Source organism: Peromyscus leucopus, chromosome 1, assembly GCF_004664715.2.
Source record: "Peromyscus leucopus breed LL Stock chromosome 1, UCI_PerLeu_2.1, whole genome shotgun sequence".
Classification (NCBI taxonomy): Eukaryota; Metazoa; Chordata; class Mammalia; order Rodentia; family Cricetidae; genus Peromyscus; species Peromyscus leucopus.
The window spans coordinates 124844072-124854514 of NC_051063.1; the positions used below are offsets into that span (position 1 = coordinate 124844072).

Below are 10443 nucleotides of genomic sequence, written 5' to 3' on the forward strand. Positions count from 1 at the left end.
CCTCGTGGGCTGATTGTCTTTGAGGATCCCGCCACCGGTGACTGCGGGGTTAGGGCAGTGACTGGATACTTTGTGGTATCTTCTCAGGGGTTGGGGGTGGGATGGACATTGTCAAAGGCCGAGGGTACGATGCCTGATACTGTACTTTCAGCCTTGAAGAGAGATGAGATCGTTCAGACATCCCCTGGTCTTAGATGCTTCAGTGACGAATATGCCTGTGGGCAGAGTTCAGTCCCTCACGCCACGGCGCTCATGTGGAGGTCAGAGGACAACTGTGTGGAGTCCGTTCTCTCCCTCCACCTTGACTTGGGGTCCAGGGGTCAAACTCGGGTCACCAGGTTTACAAGGCCCCTGAGCCATCTCACTGTCCCCCAGCTCTTTTATTTGTATCTGGGTGTGCACATCTGTGTGTGCACGTCCTTGTGTGTCCCCAGATGGGTGTGAAGGCCAGAGGTGGCCTTCCTCTATCACTATCCACCTACTTACTTATTTACTTAAGGTTTTTTTTTTTTTGAGACAGGGTTTATCTGTATAACAGCTCTAGCTGTCCTGGAACTCACTCTGTAGACCAGGCTGGCCTCGAACTCACAGAGATCTGCCTGCCTCTGCCTCCTGAGCGCTGGGATCAAAGGCGTGCGCCACCACGGCCCGGCTATTTATTCATTTTTTATGAGACCGAGTCTCTTACTGAACTCAGAGCTCGACTGCTGAGCCCGGCAAACCCTCCTGTCTCCCCCTCCCAGAGCCGGGGCTATTGGTTTGCACCACAGCTTTATACATGGGTGTCGAGTCACGTGCTGAACCTGGATCCTCACGTTTACGTGACAAGTACTTTACTGACTGAGCCCCGGTCTCATAGCTTAAGAGAAAGGAGACAGACAGAGAAGGCAGGCAGGGCTATCAGGCTCTTATTCTTTTGTTACTGTGGACCCAAGTGAGGAGTCCGTTCTCTTCAGTAAAAAAAATTTTTTTTTCCAGCCTGGTTGTAGGAAGCTCATGCAGCCTCAGCTCTACCAGGTCCTGCTGGATAGTCTCAAGGGAAAAAAAGGCAACTGACAGCGACAGGGACCTTGGGACATCACTTATCACCCACAAATGTTACTTCCCAACAGGAATCGTTTTTCAAACATTAATAATTATTTTATAGCCCTGGATGGCCTCCATACGTAGACCAGGCTAGCCTTGAACTCACAGAAATCTGCCTGCCTTTGCTTCCTGAGTGCTGGAATTAAATGCATGTGGCATCAGGCACACCCCAGGGGAGTTTTTCCTTAAGAAGAGGCTTCTATGTCAGGACGCAGGACGGCCCCAAGGGGCGAGTCAGAATATTAACAGGTGTGTGTACATGTATACACGTGTACACATGGGTATCCGTGTGTGTGTGTGTGTGTGTGTGTGTGTGTGTGTGTGTGTGTGTGTGTAGGCCAAAAGTCCACAGTGAGTGTTCTCCATCTGATGTGGGTATCTGAAGTCAGTAGTCTTCCGGTCTGAGCGGCAGGCAATCTCTCTGGCTTTTGGTTTGACTTCTGGACACAGGGGCAGGAGGAACAGGCGTTCAAGGTCATTCTTAGCTACACAGCAAGTACCACCATCCCTAGCCTCATCTGGCTCCAAGCAGCCCTCCTTCCCAAGTGAGAAGGGGGTGGTCAGGTACTGGGGCAGGGCGCTCCCACTTCCCCCCTTCTATCTGCATATCAAAGGGTGAGGAGGGCAAGCTCCTGTGGCCAGCCTTGGTGAGGGGCCCTGCCGGAGGCTCCCTGGGCTGCCCTAGATTAAATGTCCGGGCTCCTTCACTCTGCACCAACCCTTCCTGTCGCCAGTACCCAGCAGCCATGGCTGGCACTTGACCTTCTGGCATTCAGCTGGGGGAGGGGTTAGTCTCACCATTTTGGGACCCTGTGGATATCACAGGGTAGAATTGGCTTACCAGGGAGAAATCTACCAGCACCCTCTCTTTCTTAGCTGCTGCTAAATGATCATAGACTATCTTAATCTCGGTGTTTTGTTTTGTTTTTGATGTTTTCAGTGCTGTGGGTCACACCAAATGCATGCTAGGCACATGCTGCACTGTGAAGCTACATAGCCACACCCATCTCAGCTTTACAGATAAGGAAGCTGAGGCCTGAGAGCTTAAGTCAGGACACCGGCATAGGAGCTGGCTGGCTTCTGACTCTATCATCACAAGTTAGTGGTAACCTATCCTTTACTTGGAGCTGAGCTAGAGTCTGTGACACCCACATTTACAAGCTCCTGTTCCCTGTCTCCTTAAAATGCTGGCATTCATAAGGCTCTGTGTGGCTGGAAGATGCCAGTCCCCTGAGATGCAGTCCAGATACCCAGAGCCAAAAGCCTGCCCACGGGAGCTTAGTCAAGGCTCCAGAGCAGAAACTGACTAGGCTGTAGGCTGCCAACTGCCTGTGTAGCCTCTGTCTGCCAGGGGATGGACTCCTCATTGCCACCAGGGATGAGGATGCTTCCTGTGGATAGCAGCAGCCCCAGTGGTCTCAGAATAGCATCTGAAGATGAGGGATGAACCTAGCTCGGTTAACCTTTATGCAGCCTTGATTCCGAGCCAAGCATGCCCACTCATCCAAGCCTCAATTGCCTGCATGCAGAGCCAGTATGGCCTCTGTATCGTAAGGCCATTAGAAGTCTTAGGTGAGTACTCAGGCAGTGTTTAGTCTCCTAAAGATGCTAAAAGGGTCCCCAGTCATCCCAACGTCACCATTCTCCCTGCTTTAAGAGAGACTGCTTGTGGCAGTCTGCATGAGACTCAAAGACGAGGGATGGGTAGAGGGGACAGCTTTGAGAGGCAGGACTGAGCCCACCTGCCTCTAGGGGACACAAAGAGGCAGGAGTTACTTGAGCTGGCTTTTGCTATTCCAGAAGCATCATCAGGTTGTCTAGCCTTCCAGGAAACTCCAGCCAGGTGACTGGTTGGGTTGACTGAGAGGCATGGTCCCCATAGGTGGTGGCCATCAAGGAACACATGGAAGGGACCTGGGGACCCAGACTATCAAAACTTCAGAGGATGCTCATTTCCAGTTGCAACTGGTAGGTGGGTCTCCTCTCCCCACCCCCACCCTGTGCCCCCCCCCCCATGCTGAGGACTACGGCAGGGATGATCTCTCTCTGTCCCTTTGGGAGCTCATCCTAGGCGAGTGTGAATCATAGGAAGCTTTGGCACTTGTCTGGTTCTGCCTTGGGGCCAGTCTAGTGGAACAGGCACCCAGACCTGTGTCCTCTTGGGAAGGAGGGGGCAGCATCCTGGAGTCAGGGGTGTGATGCCCACACCAAGCTGGGAGCTATGGGAGGTTGCTTTCCGCCCTAGATCTCTTTCCTCAACTGGAAAATAAAGGTGCAAGGAAGAACTATTGTGTCCAATCCTGTCTGGACCTCAAAGTCCCTCTCTAAGTGGGACACTGTGCCCTGGTGGCTCAATAAATACTCAATTGAGTTTGGGAGTCATCTGACTGGGTCATGGGTGCTGTGACCCTATTCAGCTACTGCATTTCTTGAGCAGCTATCCTGTGTATAGGAACCCTGAGGGGCAGGTGGGGTCTATTATGATCTTCACTGCACACTGGGAGGAACAGACTCAAAGGAGTTTCATAGCTCACCCACAGTTACTCAGCAGGGAAGAACTGAGTGTAGTGTACACTAAAGTGAATGGGGCCTGTGTGTGACTGTGCCTGTGTGTGTGTGTGTGTGTGTGTGTGTGTGTGTGTGTGTGTGCTGTAACTTTTCTCATCTTTTCAGGATTAGTGACAGTCCTTAAAGTCTATTAGGCCCCAAAGTTGGAACTAGACTACTTCTAAGAGATGAGAGAGAGGAAAAAAAAAAAAATAGACCTTTAACAATCATCTAAGCCAGCTCTTCCTTTAGGAGAGGGGAAAACAGGCTCAGAGAGGGAGTGTGGAATATTTCTTTACACTGTGTGAATATATGTCGCTGTGATTGGTTTAATAAAGAAACTGACTGGCCAATAGCTGAACAGGATAAACTTAGGTGGGAGAGCCAAACTGAGACTGCTGGGAGGAAAAAGGGCAGAATCTGAGCGAATCACCAGCAGACAAAGAGAGAAACAAGATGAGTGTGCTGTACTGAGAAAAGGTATCAAGCCATGTGACAAAGCATAGATAAGAAATATGGGTTAATTTAAATGTTAAAATTAGCTAGTAACAAGCCTGAGCTATTAGCTGAACATTTGTAATTAATGCAAGCCTCAGTGTGTTTATTTGGGAGCTGCTGGTGGGACAGAAACTTCTGCTAACAAGAGAGTAACTTGCCTAAGGGTACATCAGAGGACCATGGGCTGCCATATAGGATCAGGGTCCTCACACATGGGAGGCCCCATGTATGGCCAAGATCCTGGCCAGGGAATCAACAGCTTCCTCCCTTCCCTCTCTCCACCAAGGCTGTTTTAGTGACTTATTTTTGATCCAGAGTCTGATGTATCCCATGATGCCTTGAACTTGCTATGTGGCTGAGGATGCTCCTCCTGCCTCCATCTCCCCAGTGCTGAGATTACAGGTGTGTACCATCATGCCCAGTTTTATATAGTATTGGGGATTGAACCCAGGGCCTTCTGCATGTGAGGCAAACACTGTACCAGCTACATCCTCAGCCCTAGTGGCTTTTTTTTTAATGAAGTGGTGAAAGGGCCCGAGATCCCCCTCTGATATTTCACTGATGTTCCCAGCCTCTATAATCTGTAACACGGGAAGGATGGATTTCTCATTACGAACTCACAGGGTTCCCCTTAATCTTGCCTCCTCTGAGATCCCCTCCTCAACTCTCTGCTCTCCCTCAGTCAACTTAAAACATTAGCTGCCTCCACCTGCTAGTAGATCATCATATCCTTTCTCCAGAGCCTGCTAGGCTCCTGAAGATGGCCCAAATCCAAGTAACAGGATTTACTAGTGACTGAAGCATGAAATGGTCCCCATACCCCTATACAATCCTCACCTTTACATTTTGCATTTAAAATCTAGGCACTGACTACGGTCTCCCTTTACTTTACCTGATTTGTTAGGGAATAACTTTTCTCTGGCACTTAACATCAGGTTGAACGGGGTCCCCTCAGAAGTGAGATTGAAGCCCCTCACTATGATTTAGATTTTGCATGTGCCCTCACAGGCTTGGTGCCCAGGATATACTAAGGGAGGTGAGGCCTTGCAAGAGGACCTGAGGCTACCTCTCTCTGCTTCTAGGTTCCTGGAGTGTGTGCTCTGCTCTGTCATGCTTTCTTGTGATGACCTCTGTCTTCATGAGGTCAAAAGCAACTTGATCTAGACCAGAACCTCCAGAACTATGAACCAAGATTAATGTTCCCCTTTTAATTGAATTACCTTGGTATTTTGTTAGTGGCAGAAAGCAAACGTAATCCCTACCATCTAGTACCTCAGAAGGGGACTGAATTAGGACACAGTTGTTTTAAGAGGGAATTAAGATGAAATGGGGCGGAGGGATTGGGGAAATGGCTGAGTCAGTAAAAGTGCTTGCTCTTCAAGCATGAGAATCTCCAGGACTCTTATAAAAAGCTGGGTATAGCTGGGTGTGTCTGCAGCCCCAGCATCGAGAAGCAGAGATAGACTGAACCTGAGGTGGCCAGCCAGGCTAGCCTAAACAGTGACCTTCTAGCTTAGGAGAGACCCTGTCTCAAGGCAGTAAGGTGCAGGCTAGCCCAAACAGTGAGCTTCTGGTTTAGTGAGAGACCCTGTCTCAAGGCAATTAAGGTGCAGGCTAGCCCAAACAGTGAGCTTCTGATTTAGTGAGAGACCCTGTCTCAAGGCAGTAAGGTGCAGGCTAACCCAAACAGTGATCTTCTGGTTTAGTGAGAGACCCTGTCTCAAGGCAGTAAGGTGCAGGCTAGCCCAAACAGTGAGCTCACGGCAACCCTGGCAGGCCTGGATCGCAGAAGGGGAGGCGTGGCAGGCCTGTTCCCCATTCAACAGCAAGGCTTTTCCTTTTAATAGAGCAAGGAACCGTATAAAAGAAAATCAGGCCGGGCTGTGGTGGTGCACGCCTTTAATCCCAGCACTCGGGAGGCAGAGGCAGGCGGATCTCTGTGAGTTCGAGGCCAGCCTGGGCTACCAAGTGAGCTCCAGGAGAGGCGCAAAGCTACACAGAGAAACCCTGTCTCGAAAAACCAAAAAAAAAAAAAAAAAAAAAAAAAAAAAAAGAAAGAAAGAAAATCAGAAGCAAACAGATTTTTGTTGGTTTTCTTTTCTTTTTAATTATAAAGCAATTATAAAACAAGCATATAAGATGCTGGCCAACTGTCACCAGCAAGCGGGGCATGGATGTGTTCTTCTCCCAGACCTAGGCCACCCCATTCTCACAGCAGCTTAGACTCTACAGAGCTCCAAGCCTTTAGAACAGCAGGTCTCAACCTGGGAGTTGAGACCATGAGAGAACATGGATATTTACATTATGATTCATTATGATTTATTTTCAAAAAGTACAGTTATGAAAAAAAGTACAGTTATGAAGTATCAATGAAAATAACTGAATGGTTGGGGGGGTCACCACAACATGAGGAACTGTTTAAAGGGTCCCAGTATTAGGAAGGTTGAGAGCCGCTGCTCTCAAGGATACCCAGAAGTGGAGGGTACTGTCAGAGCCCCCTCCAGTCAGGAAAGGTACCTACTAGCTGTTCCAGACAGCCTCCATGGAAGGCATCACCTGGGAAAAGGGATCCATGACTAAAGAAAGCCCAAAATGTCACAGGAGAGATGAAGGCACTCCCAGTCCTGACTCCACACTGACAGGGTTCGGGCAAGGCCATTATTAGTAGAAGATATTCAGTGGGGGACCTCCCAGGTCTTCCTGCCAAAGTTCAGGACAGCCACTGAGCTGCAGGCCTGAGCTTGGGATGGGGCTGGCCGCGGGGAGCTGGAAGGCAGGGCTGGAACCCTGGTCGTCAGAGCTGGACAGCACCTCGGCATTGTGGCCCCAGCAGCCCCACTGAGGTTGAGGCTGACGTCTCTGGCATGAAGGGCCGGGCAGGAGGGGTGGGCTTCCCAGGGACAGGCAGGGTTCTGGAGACACGGAAACACTCTGTAAGAGAAACAAGAAGGGCTTGCTCCCTGGCCACTGATTGCAGATTTTAAACCTGGCTGTTTCCCCAGAGTGTAGCTGGTGGTGTCTGGAGGGCCCCAACAGTGCAGTAGGGCGCAGAGGTCAAGATCACTGGTTCTGGAGACACACTGCCAACCTTCAAATCCTAGCCCTGCTACTCACTAGCTATGAGAAAGAAGCCTCTCCATCTCAGTTTTCCCACCTGTAAAATGGGGATGCTAATGCTTTATAGGGCTGTATTAGCAGGGATGAATAAACAGATACAGGTAAAGTACAAGGAATGGTATAGGCAAACAGTGATTGCTCGGTGAAACTTAGTCATTAATATAATCTTTTGTGGACCACAAGACATCTATGAATGAATAAACCTCAAAGCAGACCCATAGGTCACCAACTCCAGAAGAATCTATTCAGGAAGTGCTGCCAACCCCCCGGGCTTCACTCACTCCTGCGCAGCCCTCACCTTCCACCCTGGCCCCTGTGTAAACCCGAGGGCCATCATCCTCTCTTCCCCGGGCTGTGGAGGCTGTCGCACAGCCCTGACGGTAACAGTGGCAGTGGTCTGAACTTCCCAAGGCCTCATCTCTTCCCCTACAGCTGCCAATAAGGCTCCGTTCATCCTCCCCTTCATTGGAAAACCTGGGACCTGGAAAGCAGGAGACCCCATACGGACTAGAGACCACCCATCCACTCTGTTTCCAACCGACGCCTGGGGACCTCCCCAGGGAAAGCGGCAGGGGCCCTGGGACCTACCTGGTACACTTGAGTCAGCTCTTCAGGAGCAGTGGGTGGTGACCAGGGTCCAGCCTTGTTCCTGGGCTCTGGGGATGTCTGCACGCCAGAACAGGCTTGGGGTGGTGTCCACTGAGAGGTGTCAGGGGCTCTCCCTAGGGGCTGGTTCAAGGGTGACTGTATTTGGGGACAATAGGGAGGTGTCACCCAAGGATCCACGTTGGAGATCCTGCTCCCAAGGTTTTCCGGTGAGACTCGGGGTCCAGGACAAGCGGGAGGAGACCCCCAGGGCACCCCACCACTGATGGCTGATCCCAGGCCAGGGGCAAGCATCGGAGCCGGCGAGGGGCCACCGTCGGGGCACAGAGGGCATCGGTGAGAGGACGCGGTGTCCGCGCTCCGCCGGCGCCTGCTCTGCAGACTGTCCTCGCTGAGGCCCAGCACGGCCGACAGGTGGCCGATGTAGCGGATGGCCAGGCGCAGCGTCTCGATCTTGGTCAGGCTCTGGCCGGCGGGCGCCACGGACGGCGGCAGGAAGCGGCGCAGCTCGTGCAGCGCGCGGGCGAGCGTGCGCATGCGCAGCTTCTCGCGCTCGCTGGCGCTCTGCCGCTGGCCTCCCGCGGGCGCGGGCCGTGCACGTCGGGGCGCGGCCGTCGGGGCCGCCTGGGCTTTGCTGGTGCCGCGGGCCAGTCCCGCGGACTGCGTGGGGCAGCGGGGGATGTAGCAGGGACACGATCCGGATGAATCGGAGGAGGAGGCCGGGGACGTGGAGTCCGAGTGCTGCGGGGCCCAGCCCCAGCCCTGGGCGAAGACCCAGTGGTCGAGGCCCGGGAGGCCCTGGGGAGGAGGAGGTGACTGGGCCATGGCTGGTGTGACTCTGGGAAGCTGGACCGGTCACCGGTCACCTCCAGGTCCTAGCTTTTATCTGGCCCAAAGGTGCGAGGTGGCCCCCTGCCAGGTTGCAGAGAGGTGTCAAAACCCACAGAGCCCAGGGAAGGTCTGGGCAGGGGGGCGCTGGGAAAGCGGGCCCATTTGCGGAGGTGTGGATTCTGACCCCTCGAAGGCTCTAATTGAGGCCCCTGCTGCCGGGAAGTGTGGGAGGGACGATTCGCATCTGGATGGAGTTGCTAAGCTTCTCACTGATCCCCCACCCGCACTCCGCCCCGCGACTGCAGGGGGAGTCGACAGGAACGCGCTGCCACTGTGGATGGCAGTTCCACGGGCTGCCGGCTGCCCACCCGGCTGTCCCTCGAGTGCCTCATCGGCCCACTTGAGGCGTGGCGACCCCTTGTCATTAGCCTATGATGAGCTAATTCCTAGCAACTTTCCCCGGTGCCTTGGGGTGTGTGGCCCAGGACCGACCCAGCGACAGCCCCGGAGGAATCTGTCCGCAGAGGCAGGACGTGCGTCCTCAGACTCCACATTAGCTAACTTGCTGAATGACACTAAGAAAGTCACCTCATGTCTCACAGCTATCTATACCCCACCCCCTAAATATGGAACCCGGCAGCCTGGAGGAAAGGAATGGGAAGAGGAAATGGGAGGAAGTGGGTGCCAAAGCCAATTATGCCTCGTGTAGCCTTGAAGTCATCTAATTCCCCCCGGAGCCTTTAGTGTCCTCAATCCCAGCAGTAATTGTTGCAGAGTGGCTTCTGGCCCCCACTGGATGACCCTGAAAGTGACAGTGGGCCTTAATTGCACCTGCCACCTATAAAGAAGGGGCGGACACAGTCAGGTGTGGTAACTTAGCACTTGGGAGACTGAGGCAGGAGGATGGGGGTGGGGCAGTGTTTGAAGTCAGCCTGTACTACTTACTAAGACCTTGTCCCAGAAAAGAAAACCGAAGCAAAAAAACCCACGTACTTCCACCAGGGCAGGGGCTCATGGCTATCATCTAAGCACTTGGGAGGTAGAGGCAGGAGGATCAGGAGTTCAAGTCCGTCTTTAGTTAGATAGAAAGTTTGAGGCCAGCCTGGGCTACATGAGACCCTGTCTCAAAAAACTAAACAAATAAAACCCATGTCCTAACATACCAAAGCATTTATGGGCACTCACTTGCCTTTATTCTGGGCTCTTCACCTGTCTGAGCTTGTCCTTCTGGTGGGTAAAGCAGGAATAAGTAGGGCGTCTCCTCCCAGGCCTGCTGTGAGAAATAACTAAGGTAATACAACTCTGGACGTACAGGTTCCCCTGGGGGACAATTGCAGTTTAAACAAGGCACTCATGCCCTGCATGGGCTCCAGGAAAGGATTTAATGAGAGTACCTGGGACCGTTGGGCCTTGTCGTGAGCAGTTGCCGCTGGGCCATGAACCAAGAGCATCATTTGATTAGAGGGGACATGGAGAGCATGCCAGAAGGGAGGGCCTGGCGGTGGGATGCAGGGTGCTGCTAGGGTGGCGGTGTGAGGGCCAGACACATCTGGAACCAGGCCGAGGAGTTGGGTTCTGGTCTCAAGACCATGGGGAGCCTTTGTGAGTTTTGAGCAGAAGGATAATTTAAAATATCAGTAATCAGTAAGTCAAGGTCAGTGTGACTAGAGTGATCAAGAGGAGCTGGAGAGATGGCTCAGTGGTTAAAAGCACTGGCTGCTCTTCCAGAGGACCAGGGTTCAATTCCCAGCACCCACA

At 52.5% G+C, this 10443-nt stretch overlaps 1 protein-coding gene across 2 annotated transcripts; it reads right to left on the minus strand.

The window, feature by feature from the left end:
- Positions 1–6513: 6513 nt before the first annotated feature.
- Positions 6514–8679, minus strand: Mesp2 (mesoderm posterior bHLH transcription factor 2). 2 transcript variants are annotated; one of them, XM_028873712.2, is made up of 2 exons: positions 7837–8679; positions 6514–7062 (listed from the first exon to the last, which is right to left on the minus strand). In XM_028873712.2, exons 1-2 carry the CDS (start codon positions 8677–8679, stop codon positions 6793–6795), a joined length of 1113 nt encoding a protein of 370 aa, XP_028729545.1. In that variant the 3' UTR covers positions 6514–6792. The 2 variants fall into 2 exon arrangements, with proteins under 2 accessions (XP_028729545.1, XP_037054003.1); XM_037198108.1 differs by lacking the exon at positions 6514–7062 and adding an exon at positions 7072–7729.
- Positions 8680–10443: the final 1764 nt, after the last annotated feature.